The sequence below is a fragment of the Sander lucioperca genome, chromosome 10 (assembly GCF_008315115.2).
Source record: "Sander lucioperca isolate FBNREF2018 chromosome 10, SLUC_FBN_1.2, whole genome shotgun sequence".
NCBI lineage: Eukaryota > Metazoa > Chordata > Actinopteri > Perciformes > Percidae > Sander > Sander lucioperca.
This window is the reverse complement of record NC_050182.1, coordinates 21,840,113-21,861,578: the sequence shown is the minus strand read 5'-3', so window position 1 is coordinate 21,861,578 and position 21,466 is coordinate 21,840,113. Positions and strand designations below refer to the sequence as shown.

Below are 21,466 nucleotides of genomic sequence, written 5' to 3'. Positions count from 1 at the left end.
TTACAAAGAGAACAGGGCCCAAGACTGATCCCTGTGGGACCCCAGATGTCACCGGCTTCCAGTCTGAGGCGGCACCATTCACTACCACCTGTTGTTTTCGTTTGTACAAAAAATCTTGCATCCAATAAATAACTCTGTTGTCTAAACAATAGGATTTTAACTTTGATAGCAGTCTTTTATGAGGAACAGTATCAAAGGCTTTTTGAAAGTCCAGATATACACAGTCAACTGTCTGTCCTCTATCCAAAGCTTGTGACCATTTGTCCCGAACTGTGAGTAACTGAAGAGAAGTTGACCGCCCAGATATGAAGCCATATTGTTTACTACTAAATAATGTATTACTTTTCATATGGTTGACTATATATGTCCTTATAAGTTTTTCCATTGTCTTGCTAACAACTGACGTCAAACTAACTGGTCGATAATTACCAGCTAGAGATTTATTTCCTTTTTTAAAAATTGCACTAATTTGAGACTCTTTCCAGTCATTTGGTAAAACTGAATCCTCTAATGATTTGTTAAATAGTACGGTTAGCGGTTCAGCAATCTCAGTCGCCAGTTCCTTCAAAATCCTAGGATGTATCAAATCCGGTCCAGGGGATTTATATACATTAATTTTCTGTAAAAGCCGTTTTGTATCTTCTACTGTTATTTCAAGATTTTCTGTTTGCTGAACTTCCAACCTTGGTACGTTGGGTATCTGCCCATCAGGCTCTTCAACAAATACACTGCAGAAGTATTCTGACAATATATCTGCCTTTTCTATATCTTTCTCTGTTTTTAAAGAATTAGTATTATTCTGATTGCAATATAGATCACCCACTGCTGTTTTTATTTTTGTCCTTTTATTTATGTAGTTCCATATAACTTTTGGTTTATATTTAGATTGCTTGGCTAATTCCTCTTCATATTTTCGCTTTAAATTTCGCGTTCTCGTCCTGACAATATTACGAACTTTCCGATAAGCCTGCTGACTTTCCGATAAGCCTGCTGTATTTCTGTTTTTTTACTTCGTAATGCTTTACTTCCAAGATTATTTTTCTCTTTGATTTTTGTTTTTGTAATGTCATCTAATGGAAAAGAGTATTTTTTTATGATTATGGGACCTCATTTTAGCACAACTTCTCCTCTATTTCCTTCAACTTAGACTTTATTAGTACCCATTTTTTATTAACATCATAATTAGATATATGTGATATACAATCAAAATTCTCTAATTCCCTACATGCTTCATCATAATTGGCCTTATTGTAGTTCCTTCTTATGGGTACGTTATTTAAAATTTGTGTATAACAAATTATCTTAAACAACAGGACACAATGATCACTTTTGCCTAAAGGGCTTAGATATTGAATATCATCTATCATATGTTCCTCATTTGTTATAATAAGATCCAATACATGTGGTGTATTACCACCTCGCCACCTTGTTGGCTCTAAAACATGTTGGAACAACCATACATTTTGAATACAATCCAAGAACCTGTTATCTAATGTTATGGGGTTATTTCCCTTCACTTCTAATAATCTCCAATCTATATTTGGCAAATTAAAATCCCCCATAATTAATTTGTATGAATGTTTTATAGTCGACACTTCTTCTAGTAAAACCAAAAGATTATCATTGTTGCTCTCTGTTCCACTATCTGACCTGTAAATTAATCCAATAATCAAAATCTCATTATTGCATTAATCTTAACAAAAATACTTTCTTGAAATTCTGAAACAGTTACCATTTCTTTTGCTTCTAAAGTTTTGTGTACATAAAGCAGTAAGCCTCTAAATATATCATTCTCTATATTCCTTGAAAACATGTTATAATCCTCTATCATCCAAGTTAAGTTCCGTTGGGATCATCTGTTGCTGATGACTCTTTGATTTAAAGGGGTGATAGCTTTTCTTCCAAATATGGTATGCTCATGAATATTTAGATGAGCTGCGTGCTGATTGGTTTGAACGAACCCCATAGAAACACATTGGAGACGAGACAGCAGGTCTCATATTTCAGACACTGCAAAGTTATACATTGTTTGTCTACTATTTCGTTATTAAATTCACTTCTGATACTTTTTTAAGCGAGAAATCAACTATATAAAGCTCAAATATGGGCCGTTTTACGAAAATTGATGGCTAATTGCAAATTTGGTAAGACGTGTCGGACTTCAGGAGCTCCACACAGTCTGACGAGAAAGCGGCAACCTCCATACCCAGTGAAAGTCACAGGTTCTCGGTTACTGGACGACCGGGGCTCGGGGTTCCGCGGAGCTCCGGAGCTGCAAGCTAGGCTATGTGTCCCATTTAATAATAATCGTTGCTACACTTTCGGCATAACTTTCGTATATTTACAGTTTGAATTTCATCACGCCACTTACAGAACATGTACCCCAAGGTCTTATAAAGCTAACTATGGTGTCCGATTTCAATTTAATGCATTTTTGTGAGCATTAGGGATTTCGTTAGCTGCTACTGTCCCTTCAATCCTATGAATCACGGCTAGCTGCAAGCCCTGGAGCTCCATCAGGGCCTCGGCATTTTGTAGTCCAGTAACCCAGAACCGGTGACTTTGCGCGGGTATGGAGCGCTGCTGGCTTCCCTTCGTGACGGAGATCCAGCTAGCTCACAGCGTGCCGGGGTCTAAGTAAGACATGCCGGGTGGCGAGGCAGCACCGGCCGCTGTCACGTAGCCTGCTGAGCTCCTGCTGAACTGCGACACACAGTCGGACAAAATTTGCCATTAGCCATCAATTTTCGTAAAACGGCCCATATTTGACCTCTACATAGTTGATTTCTCGCATAAAAAAGTCTCAGAAGTGAATTTAGTAATGCAAGAGCAGGCGAACAATGTAAAAAGTTTCAAGATTTGCGCGACCTAGATTTAGAAGACTAACTGACCTCAGATCAGTTAGCTAGTGGTCTATGTAAATGTTTGGGGGGCATGACAAAGATAGAGACTAGAGCCAAATGAGGAGGAGCCGCCGAGTTGACGTCAACTCCGCGGCTCGTTGAGATTTGCCCGTTTTCAGAGGCAGTTTCAAATTGTGAGATTTGCAGAGGAAAGAGGTGTCAATGGGATTTTGAGGTTCTACGTATGTCCTATTTACACACTAAACTGTCATTATTCAACTATGACAAGGTAAAATCGGTTTTGCATTCTATCACCCCTTTAACTTCTGTGATTCCTATTATATGAATAAGCGGGAGTAATTTCAAATGAACAGTAAATTCAGGCGGTAAAGGCAAAGAGTCTACCTTATTTGTCAGAAATCTATGCATTTACCTATTATTTCTGACAATTTGATAAACAAAAATGTTTATTATGCTTGAGTAAATAAAACCTCAATTAACAAAACTGGTTAAAAAAAATAATATTAATAATTAAATAAATCACTGGGAGAGTCCGGTACAGCCTGACTCTGGAGATAAAACTGAGATCAGCTCTCATATTCAAGTTTACGTTCTGCTTGTTCAACGGTTGTTTGGCAAATTGCTCACACATTTAGATTTTTATTCTCAATTCTTATCATTTTGGTGCTGGTGATTTTCCTTTGGGGCTGGCTAAAACCTCTATGCAGGAAAAGCCCTGATCTAAAAGTACAGTACGTTTGGACAGGCTGCCACTTACCTGAGTCTGGGTTCAGAAGGCATGCCCCTAGAGAAAAGAAGAGGAGATGGTGGTGGAGGTGGAGGTGAAGGGGAGGTGCTGTGTGGCTCCTGAGGACTGTAGTCTCCTCACTGGGATTGTACATCAGCCTGATAGGACAGAACAGCATGTCAGTTTTACTCAGTCCATCCACTCGACCCAGCCGCCGTGACAACCTCCTGTGCGATGTGTGAAGGGATGCAACCGCGCATCAAGCCTAATGCTGACTTGTCCCTTCTCTCAGCTGCACTGGCCTTGACTTTGACATTTCTTATAGCTGTTTCTTTCCAGCCCTTTCCATGTACTGTGACAGCCACAGGCAGCTCGACTTCAGACTTCAGAGAAGGGAATAAACAAGCTCAGCGCTTCTCAGAACAAGCAGGGAGTCCAAATTACACCAAGTCCCTCCGGTGTAGCTACAACCTTGACATAATGTGCTACACACCTGAATCTGATAACCCTGAGATAATACCCAGCAGCCCAAGAGAAAAACAGAGGTCAGCATAGATGCACTGAAATCCAAGCTGCTCTGGATACTCTGATTGAAAAACGACTTACTCATTGTACAATGAGTCGCACCTGGTCCTCTAATATGGCTATTATTACATATATGATGAAGCCTGTGTATGTGTGGTTCACCTTAAGTGTAGCCTATATAGGCCAGATCTAGTCATCGATCTGTTTTGTCCTTCAGACGCACTGCCACAGCAGGCAACTGCTACTGACTGAGGGAGAAAAGGAGCTTAAATGGTCCTGAGTCCACCCCCAAAACAGGCCAACACTTGCTGCACACATTTCATAGCTTTACCTAAATATGTGTTGGTGGTGAGGTTCTTTGTATATAACATTTAAATCAAGCAAATGTACTCGTAATCAAATCTGACAATTACACCACAAGTGCCAAATCCGGAGTAATATTCCATTTCTCTCTCTTTTTGGTGATCTCTCTCTATCTTTGTCTCCACAAATGTCCTCAATATGGCAGCTTATGAAGTTTTGATTGGAAATGGCAATATATTCAGCAACATATCCCATACCTTATGATTTTTTTGAATGTCTAACATGAGTAAATTACATCATTTTTGGTCTCAGAAAAGATTAAACATATCCGGAAGGGTGATATATTTAGGATCTGATCATCACAACAAGTAGGCCATTGTTTCCCTGCAAAACACTGTAATCTCCTGACTGAACACAACTACAGTGGTAAATGTGGTCTTTTACGCACAAGAGGCAATTAGGATACCACCACAACAGCGCAGAATTGGAACTGGATTGGGGAGAAGAAGGAATGTTTGAGTTGCCAAAGAAGCAGACACCATTAATACATTTAACTGTCACTTTCCAAAAGCTCCCAGCTGTCAAAAGATCTCCTAGCAACAGGCCAGCGCCTCGGTCCACAAACTATGGGGACGGAGAACAAACCTCCTCCGTACGAGCAGAATAATCCTGTTGCATCCATCACATTGCGCACTCAGACAATCCGATACCAAATGCTATAGCCTATTGCGGCTTGGCAGGAATTTACTGTATTCGGGCTCCCTCTTATCTGAATATGCCACAAGCTCACGCACCTCATATGAATGTGTTATGATTCAGTCCAGTCCCCTCTGGCGGCGTCTCCGTTACAAATGTCATTTAATGTCCGAGCGTGGTCTCCTGTACATCCGCGGCGAGAGGAAATGAGGGCTCAACGGCGGGAAGATGCGCTCAATCGCGGACACTTTCTACACTGTAGCACCTAAATTGTTACATTATAGCCCCGCCTCTGCACGGCGGTCACATGAATATGGACATAGAGGGGATACAGCGCCTCCAGGTGGATAATTGGGACACGACGAATTGTGTGACTGTCAGTAGGCTATGTTTACCACACAGTATGATAGGAGCCGGTAGGGACACCAGGGGGTCCTCGTAGGGTTCCCATGGGGCACAGCCAATGAGGAATAGAATGATTAATTATTGTTAGGCCTACTGTAATTTAACACCGGGCTGCTCCACTAATGACTGTCAAAGCAGCGTTAGTGTTAGGCCTATATTCAGCTGTGATGTTACTGCTATCTTCACATTAGGATTTTTATATAGGCCTATCCTGGACAGCCTACTTCAATACAGACATGCAATATGTGTGTAGTAGCCTAATTGTAATGCCTAAACTATTATCCTATAGGATATGTAGGCCTATTCTTTGGGTGTATTTCTTAGCTGTATACTGACAGTGGCGACTGGTCATTAGGGCAGGTGGAGCACAGTATAATAGGCTACTGCTGTTTTGATATTTGTTAACTATCCTCTGAAGGTATTACTGGGTTTTAGTTAGCTATGTTTCTGGACTAAATTGATTAATCTGTTACTTCCATCTAGCGGTATTTAGGAAAACTGTAGCATCCTCACCTAGGCTACTACTTCTCATCTTTTCACATAGGCTAGCCTAAAAGCAAAAGAACCTCCTGTTTATATGTTCAAAAAAACTCTGTGTCTGTCTAAATGATTACACATGTTGACTTTCTTAAACAACCAAACTGCTGTGTCACCGTTTAGTGTCACAAATTTCAGTTATAAAAGTTCCTTACAGTTTCCCTGACATTTTGTCTTGCATTGTCCCATCCTTCGTCTGCCCATCTGCTATGCGTTCAAGTGCTCCCGTCAATACCCAGTTCACTGCTGTCGGTGTATTCAAGTGCACCCTTTAATTGAGATAGGCTAATATTCTGATCATAGTTTTTTTGTATGTAAGCGTTTACCACACTGTTAAAATGTTAACACCATTAGAACTTACAGAAAATACGTTAGACAAACGTATCCATTAAGTGCTTACATCGGTTCACAACGAAATGCCGACATTTCCAAACGCACCCGAAGGCAGCTTCACTTCACAGCAGCCCGGACAAGAAAAGACAGAGGAACTGTGCTGGAGCTTGTCGCAGGAAACTCGCTAACCAAATTCCCCACTCAATTGCTCCAACGAGCATTTATGTAGTCAGCTGTTATACGAACTCCTGGACAGTTGGGGGTAAGTCCTTTTGTCTCGTTTTTTTATCCTCAAAGTTTTGTTTACTTTCTTGTACCGAAGTTGTTTCAGGCCCCGTCCCGTGGCAGCGACCGAGGCAGGGATGTTTACTGTTCTCTCTCACCGCATTTGGCTTGTAATTTACGGGAAAACGGCTTTCCTGACCGGCACAGACTGATATGCTTTTTAAAATAACTTATCGTCGGGGTATGCTAAGTCCTGAAGATGTAATAGGTCCTTATTCATGTTGTAACTAACCTGTAACTTTACATGTGTGCTTGTTGCATCGACGTGCTGTTGGTGGAACGTGTCAAATATTTGCTTTGCTAACTTTTATTGTCTCTTTAATCATTGCTAAAATGCTAACCGAAAAGTTTATGCTAATAACCAACCAAATGATTTACCCAGATTCCACAGTTATTTCAGTGCAGCTCTATGAATCAGCATGCAATCTATGAAGATTGTTGAAGGCGGTTACTTTATCAGTGACGTTGGTTATTATTAGATAAACTGTACTCTAACCACCAGTGATAATATCAGCATATGATAAGCATCAGGAATTTAAGCAGCCACATAAACAACTCATCATTTTGTTCTCAAAAGACCATATTTTCATATAAAAAACTTCAATTATTAACTTTATTTGTTTTAAAACACACGTGCATGTGTTAGGTATACAGACTATAACCAGAACTAATATCCCAAACTGGTCCTGTGTGGGCCTCCTAAAACCATAGTCAGACTTTCAAGATTAGTTTCTTATTCAAGTGTGTGCTGTGAAACAATGAAGTTTAATATGCATCAACAAGCTCAGACTCATTCTGCTGAATCAGCCTGGATCTGTAGCATTCCCCACCCACTGTAAATGCATGCATTTAAAGTGAGCACAGGGATTGACTGGATATTGGCCCCCTGGCTTAATTCCATCTGTCTGATGTGTCTCCAAACAGTCCCGAAATGGAAATGCTTAATTCATTTTAATTTTAAGTTGGTTAGCTTAATGTGACCCCTTATAGCCACAATGAGAGGTTGTATGGCATACTGTTTTGATGATAGGGCTTCAGTCTGTCTCTGCTCTGCAACTTTGTAGTAAATACTGTAATAACCACCTACAAAAGTCTTTTTAGCTGAGGTTCCTGAAGACAAATCTTCATGAATGGGTTGTGGTCCAAAACAAACCTCTCAAGATATGGTTTAGTCATTGTGGAGCTGAAAGTATAAACCCATTTTGATATAAATACTTTACTTTCAGGGATGTGGAATTTCAATCTGTGACCCAGAGGCATCCTGACCAATGATGGGAAAGTTTTACCTGCTGCTAGACCCATCGGCTCCACTGAGATGACTCCAGGAGAAGTAAAATGTGGATGACAGTGTGAGCCAGGGGGTTTCAACGTTCAGGGCAAAGTATTCTTCCACTGAGCCAAAAAAAAAACTTGTTGTAGTTTACACACAAAACAATACAGTCACTCAACCAATCAGCTGTCACAATGCCGATGCCAGGACCACTGTGGGGCTGTCTGGCTCTGATATGGGTGGGAAGCTGCAGTGCCCACAGCCTGTTTACCTGCGAGCCCATCAAAGTGCATCGGTGCTTGGGGATGCCCTACAACATGACCTTCTTTCCCAACATTATGGAGCACTACGACCAAGATATCGCAGCCAGTAATATGGAGGTGAGTCCTCATAACATTACGTATATGAGTTTGTTGATGCACTGTATTGTGCCAATATTGGCCTCGATGGGCGTTAGCTGTTTACTGCCAATACAATTTATGTACTTTCCATGAGAACTATAACAGTCTGTAAAATATGCAGTTACATTTCATAATTTAGACATATGTATGTGTTGTTTGGTTATGACTTCTTTTTCTTTTAATTTAAAGACTCAATGTGTTACAGATTTAATCCAGTCTTATAATCCTGGTATTGGCAAAAAATTGGCTTATCACCAAACACGAAGAGCAAATATGCAAGGTTGAATTTGGGAGAAAATTGTTTATTGCTTCAGCGGTGAACTGCAACACACTGACACTTAACATATCTGTGATTAGAGGTGCAACGATGAATCGATGAATCGAGTCTTTTTTGAGTCTTTTTTGAGTCATTTTTTTATTAAAAAAAATAAGATTTCTCTGATTCCAGCTTGTTAAATGTGAATATCTTCTAGTTTCTTCTCTCCTCTGTGACCGTAAACTGAATATATTTGGGTTTTTGACAAAACAAGACATTTGAGGACGTCATCTTAGGCTTTGGGAAACAGTGATCCACATTTTTCACCATGTTTTGACATTTTTATAGATCAAACAACTAATCGATTAATCGAGAAAATAATCGACAGATTAATCGACTATGAAAATAATCGTTAGTTGCAGCCCTATCTGTGATACTGTCATATAGTTTGGAATAAGTTGCTGGAAAACCTTCTATTAAGGGGTTTCACAGCTGCTGACCCACCTTTAAAGAATCTCATTAGTCTGGGCTTTCCATGGAGAGTTGTAATGTTATTGACCTGTGATAGAAGAGAAGCTTCCTCTGCTTGTAAATAAATTATAATTCAAGTCACATTGAACATCAACTCAAAATAATCACTATGATTAGTGCTGTTAGTGGCTTCAGTCTATAAATGTCAGTGTCCGTCAGCTCTTAGAAGCGCATATTGATTGAACCATAATTACCATTCTGTAATGGTCATCAACAGGCACACACAATTAACCAGCCACAGTTGGTCTACAAATCATGCCTGGTTGTTATAGAGCACTATCTAGTAAATCAACTGTTGAGATTGTATTGTTGTGAACATGATAACTATACTGAATCTGTGTGAATGTCTTCCCCACTGGAACAATTCATTACGGTTCCTTTAACAAGAAAAGTTGATTTAAGAAAGAACATCATTCTTATTTAAGGCAACAACCTACTGTACAAGGGAATAGTTACAGTCGAGGGGTTACATACTCTGCAGTTGAAGTTGTCTCACAATAAAATCACCAGGATTATCCCTAAAATGAAGATAGTGGCAATGCTGGCAAAACAGGAGACACTATTTATAGTAATTTTAGTTTAATGAAGGTAGTTTTGCACATTAGCTGTCCCAGGTAGGATAACTTTTTGTAAAGTTTTTTTTTTTTTGCCAAGTAGGTATATATGGTATGTTTACCAAGAACCATGTGGGGTGATGTCACCAAACTTTCAGTCTGGCAGCTCTGTGATGCTTTATATAAAATGAACGTGAAGAGATACAAAAGATGTAAAGTTGGTTCCTGAGTGCTCACTGTCTGTTGTTGAGCAGATGTGTTTCATTTTGCTCTTAAAGTCCGACGGAAATTACAATCCATTTTTGCCAAGAAATTGATGCGGTGACTATTGCCACTCAAAGCCACAGAGTGATTGCTAGACTGGGTGAAGTAGTTTGGATGTGTGACCTCCAGCTCCAGAATACCAGCGAGATATACAGCTGGTGTTTGTATTTACTTTATGTACTTACAGTATTTGGTCAAAATTGTAATCACCAAAAAGAAGAAATATATTTTTTTATTTTTATTTTATTTTTCTGTTGTAATAGTGCCCCCTCAATTAGTGTTCTCAAGGGGGCATGATTTATTTAATTTTTGCCTCTGACTGACCAAAGAACGAACTAAATATCAAACCAAATTTGATAAATGTAATATCTATCGGGGTGGGTGCTAAAAATAGTAATATTGCTTCCATACACACTTATAACAATCTGAGCCTGTCAGTGGCAAAAACAGCATGATTAGTGGTCGTACATTGACGATGTGCATTTGTCCTGTAGGGTTAGACTGCCGGTTACAGCGTTCTCACTCAAGACTGGACCAATTTCAAAGATTTCTTTTCACAGTAGTCAGTTAGACACAAATGCACTAAAAAAAAAATAGCTAATACCTAATATTATCCTTTAGATGTTTTAAAGTGCTCATATTATGCTTTAGCTTTTTCCCATTCCTTAATTGTGTTATATATCTTTTTTGTCCATGTTATATATTTACAAAGTGAAAAAGCCCAAAGTCCCCCCCCAAAGGGACTTACCATCTCCAACAGAAAACACTGTTCACAAACTGCTCCAAACAGCTCTATTGTAGTCCAGCCTTTACTTCAGAGACAAACGTGGTCACTTTGGAACACACGTTATAATGCTCACCTAGCTGCTAGCATGGCACGCCCTCATACTCTGCTTCTGACTGGCTAGTAGTCCTTACCTAGGTACTGTCAGGGCACGTCCTCATACTCTGCTTCTGACTGGCTAGTAGTCCTTACCTAGCTACTGTCAGGGCACGCCCTCATACTCTGCTTCTGACTGGCTAGTAGTCCTTACATGTTCAGTCGGGGACAGGGCAGTCAGGACTCACCCGGAAATGGGGAGCGGATGAGCCGCTCAAAATCTGACAAAAATCTTTTAAACTGACCTTTTGTTGATCTGAAATGAAGACAGATTCAGCAACTGCACGGCCTATTTCTCGCTTAAAATGTTTTCAGAAACACGTTTCGGTGAACTATTTTAGTCCAATATGAGATCGTATTCTGAACAAGCCGCCATGACAGTCTGGCTGTGAATTTCCGGAGAAAAAAGAACCACGTGACGCGTTCGTCCAATCAGCTGCCGGTCTTCATTTTCTGGTAAATAATCAGACTGTTAATGGAAACAATACAGAGCAGCGCCGCCTGCTGCTATGGAGACGTATTACGTTTCGCGCACGCGCAGAGCGTACGCTCAAGTCGGCGTCGCCTCAGTGTGTTCTGAGGCATTTTTTGGACCTCGGGGACCCGACTGATCAGTCCGACTGGCTTTTCTGCCGACGGTCGGCCCGTCTGGTTGGTGTGTCAGGGCCCTTAAAGGGACAGACGTCTTACATGGCTAATGGTACACAACCAATGCTATGTGGGCTTGTTGAAAAAGGGGGGAAATGTTTTGTATCATCGTTTGTAGGTTATACAGGGCTATGACTTGCTCCAGTCAGCAGTGCACCATGAAAGTTGACAGAAACATCTCCTAGCAACGGCAGCACTTAAAATGTCAGTCAACAGGTGCTATGGGAAACGCCCACCCAGAGACTTGAAGTTCAGACAGTTTCCACAAATGTGACCAACATTTTTTTTCTATACCTCTTTTGATAAAAGTGTCAAGATATACAGTAGCTGCAGTATTAATTTGTACATTTTTAAAAATATTTTTTATTATTTATTATTTTTACATAAAAAAGTGAGAACAATTCAAATTTCGACTTTGGTCACTGGCCTTGTTTTTCCTAACACGTCTTTAGACCAAGTGTTGTCTTGTGTCTCTACAGTTTCTGTACACCAGTAGATGCATCCAGTGTTCTGGCATTCCTTGAAGGCCAGGGTTTGGTTACACACATTTGGTGTCAGAGTGTGGAGCGTCAACAGTGATCTGTTGAAGGAGTCTTTTGTGTGGCATCTGGCAAAGGTATAGGCTTCTTATTTCACAGGAACCTTGGCCACGGGCAACTTCATCGACTTTGTTGTGAGGGGCCTTTGATTTCTGGAGGAAGGGGAGGGACACACCCAGTCTCACACAAAGCCTACCCTGCATACCACAATGAGTATTCTCTCCGTTAATCACTCACTCATTTCCCCCTTGTACACGGTCTTACCCCTACAGTCCTGTCTCCCAGGTGACAGGCTTGCACTCTCTGGCCTACATTCAACATTACATACTGTACATAGCTTTCTCTGAAAGTACGCAGTGATTTATCACAAAGTCCTTACGCTGCCATCAAGCAGACTTCTGCTGCGTTATGGGCTCAGTCCAGCCTATCAGTAGGATTTTCCAGAGCAGGGTTAACCTTTTTCCGCCCTTGGTCCAAGATTCCACGAGGGTTTGCCAGCTTTTGAAATAGAACACATCAAAGTTTTAGAATACAAAGATAATGGAAAGACCAATTGACATACTGTAATGAACAGCGAACACTTAAGGGTCTTAAAAAGTTTGAGTGAAAGTTTGAAAAGTGATTTCTGGCCATTTTTTCCGAATCATTTAATCCTTGAAGTACTTTGCTATGAAATTATATGAGAGGATTTTGCCTTTTTAAAGCAAAAATCAGCTCAACTTGTACTGCTGATCCTGTTTGAAGGGTTCAGAAATGAGGGCAGTTTTTACAGTAACGCTGCCATAAAGCAAATAAAGGTCAGATTGTTGAGCAATGGGGAGCTCATTGAGGAGTCCAGGACCTCCACAGGAGAGAAACAAGGACGCTTACTGTCAGAGGGGGCAAGCCCAGGCCCCAGAGACACGGGCCTACTGCCAGACTGGATTTCAGGGAAAAAAAGAGGAAAGGAAACATTGAATAGTGGACTGTATGTGTGTGTTTTGTGTACAAATATTAGCAGTACAGACTGATAGAAGTCTCTCTGTGCATGTTGGTCTGACAATGGTTGATGAGGTTCCAACAAAGGGTCCGGACTGCTCTAAAACATCCATGTGGTTTTAGTGCAGTTCTGACTGAACAAAGTATTCTGGGTGATATAAGCAATGATATCAATGATATGTAGCAATAATAAAGGAACCTAAGAAGTATACATTTAATCAAAATCCAAGGATTTAGAAACATCAGCATGGAGATGATCTGAACAAGTGGAATGAAGTTGTCTTCAGTGTAAGCTGAGTATGCCACTGATAAATCCACACAATTTGAGCTGTAGACACACTAATAACATGGCTTAGCTACAGCCTAACCTATCAACAGCTCTGTGCATTCCAGCCTTCCTGGCCTGTCGTTGTGTGTTTCCAAATGTCCGTGCAGTCATTTCCTGCCCCCCCTCCCCCCCCCAAAGCTTTTGACCAGTGTGTTGAAACGGAAGAAAATTCCCAGCCAGTGAATGGGCTCCTTTGTGTGGCCCTATAGATCACCGCAGATCAACAAAACTAAGTTTATGCTTCTATGTAGAGCAGTGGTTCCCAACCTTGCTGATTTGTGACCCCTTAAAATGAAGCAAAGTCGACTTGGGACCCATCATCAGCACTTCAATATGTGTGTATGTACGTGTGGGTTATATCGACCTGGTCACTTAAAGTCTGATTACTTTCCCCTGTTTTATCCTGCAGGCCTCAAGAGGTGAAATTACCCAGTGTTTCACAAGAAAAAAGAAAAGGTTGGGGGAAAAGTCTAAAACATTACATAAACTAAAACAATTATTTCATGTAATATACATTTTTTTTAATAATCTTCATGACTCCCGCTCATGTTATGCTATTTAATCACATAGGGTTCTCTATGCAAACATCTGGGGAAAAAGTCAGTTTTCCAGCTGTGGGTTGCATCTTCAAAGGTTTGTGATCTTACAGATTGCTACTGTCTGCCTGAAATGATCGCGTTCAAGGGTGAAACCAATGTTTAAATCTAACATATCCAAAGACAATTCTATCTCGAAATATTTTGAATATGCGTGTTTTTGTGTGATAAAAGATGCTCAAACTCGCAGGGTGTGTATCTGTACTTGCTCAGAACACACTTAAAAACATTCATGTATTTTCAGATAAACTTCAAGCATGAATCTCAGCCCTTTCATATTGACAAAGTCATTTTTCATACAACAAAACCTGTCTCTTAATCTCCAGCCATTCATGCCCCTGGCAAACCTGCGCTGCTCTCCAGACGTCCATCAGTTCCTGTGCCAAGCCTTTATCCCAGCGTGCACGGAGGAGAACACAGTGATCCGTCCCTGCAGAGAGCAGTGCGAGGCCGTTCTGTCCGACTGCGAGGAGAATATCCGAATCTTTGGTGTCACCTGGCCTGCTGAGCTGCACTGTGACAAGTAAGAAAACCACAATGACAGACAATCCGCAAGAGCAACACCAGTTGTTCTTGATCGGTCCATTGAAGGATTTGTTTGTTTGTTTGTTTTCAACTAGATTGGACCCATGTAGCTCTCCTGATGGTTCGGCACTTCCTGCAACCACCCCAATGAGCTCCTCATCAGCTAAGAGGGACCTTGGCTTCTGGTGCCCACTGCAACTGAAGACCAAACCGGGCCATGGCTCATCGTTCCTCGGCACCCAGGACTGTGCTCCGCCTTGCTCCAACATGTACTTCAAACCCCACGACATTGAATTTGCCAAGAACTTCATCGGCGTGTGCTCCATCATCTGCTTGGGTGCCACGCTCTTCACCTTCCTCACTTTCCTCATCGACGTCAAGCGTTTCCGCTACCCGGAGCGGCCCATAATCTTCTACGCCGTCTGCTACAGCTTTGTGTCGCTCATATACTTCATCGGTTTCCTGCTGGGGAACAATGCAGCCTGTACCAAAGCGGCTCATCCTGCCGGGGTGGATACCGTGGTGCTGGGCTCTCAGAGCAAAGGCTGCACTCTGCTCTTCATGCTGCTCTACTTCTTCTCTATTGCCGGTATCGTCTGGTGGGTCATACTCACCATCACCTGGTTCCTGGCTGCTGGACCCAAGTGGAGCTGTGAGGCCATAGAAAAGAAAGCGGTAATGTTTTTAAAAATGGATGGTTATCTGTTAGTAGCAACTAGCAAGAGAGTACAGCAAAGAAATGTTGAATGTAAATATAAAATGAGCAAATACAAGCAAGTTTTTGCCGATTGCTTACACACTGAAAGTGAATGCTTCGACAAAAGCATCAAAACCTTAATTTTGTAACCATACCTTTAACAAAGGCACCAAAAGTACAAACACATTTTCTGCTTTGCACCCTTTTTGTAATTCTGCAACACACTACACACTGTTTCTTATTATTAGACAAACTTGCAGTCATTAGGAAAACCCTTCTATTCAAAATGCAAAGCACTATCTGAAATTGGCAACACACCCACACACATTTGTGGATGCACTACAGAATGTAGTTGTTAGGGGTGTGCAAAAAAATCGATTCGTAGTTAGTTTTTTTTTATTGTATGTCTACTGCAATCACATGATAGATAGATAGATAGATAGATAGATAGATAGATGGATAGATGGATAATATGGACCATAAAAGATACTGAATAAACTAAATAAAAAAACCACATGAATGTACTAAGGGATATATATATATATATATATATATATATATATACATGGGAAAAGTAACTACATTTACATACCCGCTCTGGTCTGGGACTGGTTCACCAACCACAATAACTTCACAGTTGTACAGTTCTCTCCCCATTTCTCAATCCCATTGATTGCAGAGTTTCACCTTGACATAGAAGTGAGATGTTTATATCCAAGTGGTGTGTCTTATGAAGAGTTTTGACACAATCAGCCACATTCTGCAACAAGTGTGTATGCAATCGGCGAAAACTGTAACAGCCAGCCAAGATAGTGGACGCTGTTAAAAATATTGAACCACGTGTCGTCTGTCTTTAGGTGTGGTTCCACTCTGCTGCCTGGGGGATCCCCGGGGCACTAACTGTCATGCTGCTAGCTCTGAACAAGGTTGAAGGGGACAGCATCAGCGGAGTTTGCTTTGTGGGGCTCTACGATCTGGACGCCCTGCGCTACTTTGTTCTGGCTCCTCTGTGCGTGGGCGTCATAGTCGGCCTCTTCCTCATCCTGGCGGGCATCGTTTCTCTCAACCACGTCCGGCAGGTCATCCAGCACGACGAGCGCAACCAGGAGAAGCTGAAGAAGTTCATGATCCGCATCGGCGTTTTCAGCTGCCTCTACCTGGTCCCGCTGGTCACCCTGTTAGCCTGCTACACCTACGAACAGAGTCACCGCAGCACCTGGGAGAACACCTGGATCAACGACCGCTGTCAAGAGTACAGCATCCCCTGCTCCTACAAGGTAGCTGTGGCGTATTCACTTGCAGAAGGTGTCATGGCTTTAAACAAGTTAAGGCCAAAGGAAATATTAGAAGGCTTTCCAGCTCACTGTCTTTTTAATTATGTCCACTTATGTGGTTGATGCTCTCGATTGAAGGACTGCAGCTTGTTATGGTGCTCGTGTGTATGTGTGTGCGTGCATGCCGTTGTCACATTTGCTCTGTGCCTTCTTTCAATAATGTTGGCACACAAGCCTGTGTTCAAATGAAACTCTAGATGCGGTCTGATCACATCATTTGACAAAAATGTGACAATTTGAATTTTAGCCACACAAAAAGGGCTCCTACAGAAGGTATTAAGGTTGTGTAACTGAGAGGACAGTATTACGGGTGAATGGATAACGGATACACCAAGTTAAAAAAAAGCTGTGAGCTGCCTTCTGACCCAGAAAGGCGTTTTGCCATTAATATCCATTCCAAAAAAACCCCACAAAAATAAAAAATAACCCTTAAAAACACATAGCATTCGGTGTCGAGGACCAATGGTCAAAAAAACGACATCTATGCATATTTTGATTTTAAAATGGCTGTGAATATAGAAACCACTTTCACTCCAGATGTGTAACACATACTGTATTGCGTGCAGCCATACCGTGGGATAATTATCAGGAGAGAGGAAAATCTGAGAAAACGTGTAAAAAGGACACTGTAGCTGAGTCCTTTGTTAAATATCAGTATCTGAGCTTAAAGGTAAGCTTGATTTTGTCTTCAGTCAAAAATTGGTTTTGTTAGTTCACGCACAATAAATCACAAGGATTCTATTATGGTTTGTGTATGTCTCTTTGTTCCAGACAACAGAGCACGACCGCCCTGACCTCTCCCTGTTTCTGGTGAAATACCTAATGACGCTGGTGGTGGGAATATCTGCAGTGTTCTGGGTCGGCAGTAAAAAAACCTGCTCTCAGTGGGCCTACTTCTTCAACAGGACCCGCAAGAGAGAGTAAGACCATTCATCTTGTCCTGTTACAGGTTCAAATTCAGTTTCCATGAAGAAATAAGACACGTAGTTTGACTATACTCTCATGTTCTCTGACCCACAGTCCCATCACTGAGAGCCGGCGCGTGCTCCAGGAGTCCTGCGAGTTCTTCCTCAAGCACAACAGCCGGGTCCAGCACAAGAAGAAGCACTACAAGCCGAGCTCCCACAAGCTCAAAGTCATCTCCAAGTCCATGGGCACGAGCACCGGCGCTGCACCCACCAACGCCTCCACTGCCGCCACCACCACCAATCAAGGAACCTCTGCACTGGGCAATCACGAGCACCGTGCTCATGGTTCTCTGTCTGAGGCCTCAGCCAGGGAGCCCCTGGACAGGGCCACCCCTAGCCGAAGCTCCCGGAGGGGGGAGAGGGAGAGGGAGAGGGAGAGAGAAGGGGGAGAGAGACGAAGCAAAGGGGGGAGCTCCTGTAAGATCAGCAGCCACTCAGAGAGCATGCACAGAGTCCCGGATGGGAGGTATGTAAGACAGATGTTGCATCTTTTGTTTCTGAAAAACACAGGCGTGACACTTTCGCTACTTTCAGTATTTTACATGTTGGTATTATAGACATTTTGGAACTACATCTGAACAAGTAATAACCAGACTTAATCCCTGATGTGGCTCCTTTAGGATGACTCCGAGGAGCGAGCTCTCAGAGGCCAGGCACGTCCCCAGTGGACAGCAGCATCCGGCTTTAAACCGATCACACAGCAGCATCCAGGACTCCACCCACCAGCTGGCGCGCCAGGTGCCTGAGGAGAGCAAGGACACAAAGGACAGCAGCTGCTGAGACATCTGACCCCCTCAAATATGTTTGTACGTCCATCCATCCATCCATCCATCCATCCATCCTGTTTCATGTATCTGTTTCAAACCATAGCACCTATTTGTATCATTCATCATAGAAGCTTCTCACATCAGATTATGATTGTTGTGGTTAATTTGTATTCAGTGAATGTTCAATGCCAGCAAAATGTAACATACCTTGAGTATTTCAAATATTTCAAAAGTGGTATGTTTAGACCAGAATCTGGGTTTTAGCAGAGTTTAAAGGGCTCGGATTATTTAGTGCGGGTGACCACTGTCTTTCAGCTTTACTGAGCTTTTGGCCATTTCCTACATACGTGAATGTTGCAGCAGCACAGCTGTGATCCACCTATACAACGACCAATGGTCTTTTAATTTTATAGCATGCATTAAAAATGTTAGGTCTACTGTTTGTAGATTTGTAGCTCAATGGCATAGAATGCATACTTTAAAACAAATGCAATATTTATGTACATATTGTATTTTTGAGAAATGAAGTCTTTCACTGGACTAGTCGCTACACTGAGAGTTCTGTTAAGAAAGGTATTGTCATGATATTGCCAAACGTTCAACTTAAGGAAAGTCTTCATGTGGTCAACTGTTTTTTGAATGTCTTAATGTTCTTCCTAGAAAGATGATTTGTCTCGAAACCTCATCTTGTAATACACGTGCTACTTTATTGCTCTTTTGAAAAAAGGCATACTCTTAAAGGTTCAGTAGGTAACTTTAATAAAAAATAACTTTTTGGTCATACTTGCTGAAACTATCACTATATCGTGACTGTTGCACATGATAATAATCTGTGAAAAAAGTAATGTTCCTCCTCCTAGTGCTCTTAATGGCATTTGCTAGATTCCCTTGCACAGAGTCTGGAACACAGTGTTAATGACTGCTCGTGAACAGCGGTCAAAATAGGCAGCGCTGATCAAATATGAATCAAGATTCTGTCACTGTATTGCCGATTTCAGAATATTGATTAATATATGATCAGCTGTGCTTAGTTTGACAGTTTGTCACATAGGTTGACATTGCGTTAGAGACTTCTCAGCTCCAGTTGGTTGTTTTCCTTATACCATAGAGAGGCGAAGTCCCTCCCCTTCCGCTGGACCCCATGGGACCTTATTTTGTAAAACAAAAATATGTACGGTGGTGAACAGGGAGAGACAAATCATTTTTTTTACCCGTTTGAATTGAGCCATGAATTACACATATGATGTTTGTCAATTTAAAAGATAATTTTGCAAGTCAAAGTCACAGTTTGTCGTAGTACCACTTTGTGTTAAACCGCTCAGTGAACTACATCTCTGGTCTTACACAATTGACCTCACCTTGCTTTCTGCTCAGATTCCGCAATAGCTACAACACGTGTAATGTTATTGTACCCGATGTATTTATCCAGTGTCTTTTTATTAGCTGGGAAGCGAAAGAACGAGCAAGATCCGTTCCAAAGGCATTGTAGCTTCAGCGAGATGTCATTTATGGGACTTTGAAGCGAGAAGTCTTTCTAATTACGCATATCCACAGTCTTATACTTCAACAGTTTTACCACAAAATTTTCTTTGAAATTGACGACCATCATATGTGTTATTCATGGCTCACATCGGGATCAATTAACGATTTGTCTCGCCGTTTACTACCATACATATTTTTTTCTGAAATAAGATCCCCATGGTGTTCCTCCGGAAAGGGGAGGAATTTCTCCTTTCTATTAGGAGCATCAGGAGAAGCTCAAGGAATGTGATTTGATTCATGTAGTACTGTCAGGATGCAGTGACAGCTTGAGCAAATGTGACAGAAAGTTGTATTTACCAAGTTACCAACTGTAGCTTTAAACTTGATATAGTTGAAAGTTTAGACAGTGTTGAATTTGTGTTTTTCATATTTTCTTTCAAAGACTACTTTCACTTGATTTTCGTGTTCCAACTTGTTTCTATTGTACAAACTTATTGTACAGATGTGTCTTCAATGACGTGTCCTGTGAATTAGGATAAAGTATAGCTTTGTAGTTTTTTTTTACAAGAATGTGCCTTCCTTTGAGCAGTTCCTCATTTTCAAAGAACTTCAAAGAATCTACAGATGTTTTGCATGTGTGATGTCGACCTGTGTTCTCGGTCTGGGTGTGAATTCATACGATTTAGAATCAAATTGAGGAAACAAATCAAACAGGCTTTGCACTATTTGTCATTAGAAGCACAAACCACTAATAAATAAGTATGAATAGTCCTAAATAAACAGAAAAAAAAGAAAATTTGGGGCTTTGTTCAGGGGTTATTTATAACATATGGTCACAGACCATATACTGTATTTCTCCCTCAAGTACTTCCAGAACGTCTGTGATTTATTTGAAAATCTGCCATGCTGTACTGTCTATTTTGCTGTGTAAGGGATTGATTCTTCCAATGAGGTTCTATACCTTTTATATTCGGGAGTCACAGCACAATTACAATAACGCCAATTAGGAGGAAATCCTTGTCGGTGTATTTCTGTTGTATGCCTACCTGTATACATTCTTATTCTGGCAAATGCTCCATACAACTTTTGTGAGCCGTTTTTACTGGTTTTTTTTATGTAGCCTATTTTGTCAGCTGAATTTTGTATCAATCCAATTTCATTTTAATAAAATATAATTGAATAAAAGATTTATTTGAGTGAGTCAGTAACTGCTATTTATGATATATTTCACGTATTCTGGCCAAAAAGAACACAAAATAAACATGTTAACTCAATATTTTGTTTACTGCTTATTAGGGCTGGGCGATATATCAATATTATATCGACATCGATATTTGAGGCTAGATGAGGTCTATTTTGAATATCGTGATATGACACGAGACCTGTTTTTTTTTTAAAGGCTGCATTACAGTAAAGTGATGTCATTTTCTGAACCTACCAGACTGTTGTAGCTGTGTATTTGTCATTGTATCCACAAAATTGATTATTTATCAAAACTCTCACTGTGTAAATATTTTGTGAAAGCACCAATAGTCAACACTACGATATTGGCGCAATATCGACATCGATGTTGGCTGTTTGTTCAAAAACAGTGGCAATTTTAGACCCTAGTTTTATATTTTATTTATTTATTGTTTACACCTCATTATCATTTGATTTGATTCTGGTGGTGCATAAAGCGACTTTTGTAGTTTTTTCATATGTTCAAAATGTTGCATGTATCCTCTGTTATAATAATAAATACATGATGTATTCGTTGTTATCCAGTGAAAG

General features: G+C 41.0%; 2 protein-coding genes across 6 annotated transcripts in view; one reads left to right on the top strand and one right to left on the bottom strand.

Annotated features, from left to right (window-relative positions):
* Positions 1-5,400, bottom strand: part of klhl32 (kelch-like family member 32) — a 65,215-nt gene extending 59,815 nt beyond the window's left edge. For 4 of the 5 annotated variants that reach the window (XM_031322681.2, XM_031322682.2, XM_036006018.1 and 1 more), the window contains exons 1-2: positions 5,214-5,400; positions 3,622-3,749 (exon numbers count right to left, since the gene is read on the bottom strand). In XM_031322681.2, the coding sequence (XP_031178541.1) occupies positions 3,622-3,644 (23 nt within the window). In that variant the 5' untranslated portion in view covers positions 3,645-3,749; positions 5,214-5,400. Of the gene's footprint in view, positions 1-3,621; positions 3,750-4,197; positions 4,366-5,213 lie in introns of those variants that run through there. The other variant, XM_036006017.1, reaches the window with a different exon arrangement.
* Positions 5,401-6,483: 1,083 nt separating this feature from the next.
* On the top strand, positions 6,484-20,702 carry LOC116066527 (frizzled-6). The gene is made up of 8 exons (XM_031322639.2): positions 6,484-6,652; positions 7,902-8,325; positions 14,247-14,443; positions 14,541-15,120; positions 16,000-16,419; positions 17,248-17,396; positions 17,497-17,910; positions 18,065-20,702. The coding sequence occupies exons 2-8, from the start codon at positions 8,140-8,142 to the stop codon at positions 18,222-18,224; spliced, it is 2,106 nt and encodes a 701-aa protein (XP_031178499.2). The 5' UTR covers positions 6,484-6,652; positions 7,902-8,139; the 3' UTR covers positions 18,225-20,702.
* Positions 20,703-21,466: the final 764 nt, after the last annotated feature.

Bases quoted from the DNA above. Each gene is read 5' to 3' on its own strand.
- LOC116066527 (XM_031322639.2), top strand. From the start codon at position 8,140: ATGCCGATGCCAGGACCACTGTGGGGCTGTCTGGCTCTGATATGGGTG. The intron at 16,420-17,247 runs GTAGCTGTGGCG...TCTTTGTTCCAG, and splicing joins GCATCCCCTGCTCCTACAAG to ACAACAGAGCACGACCGCCC. The intron at 17,911-18,064 runs GTATGTAAGACA...TGGCTCCTTTAG, and splicing joins CACAGAGTCCCGGATGGGAG to GATGACTCCGAGGAGCGAGC.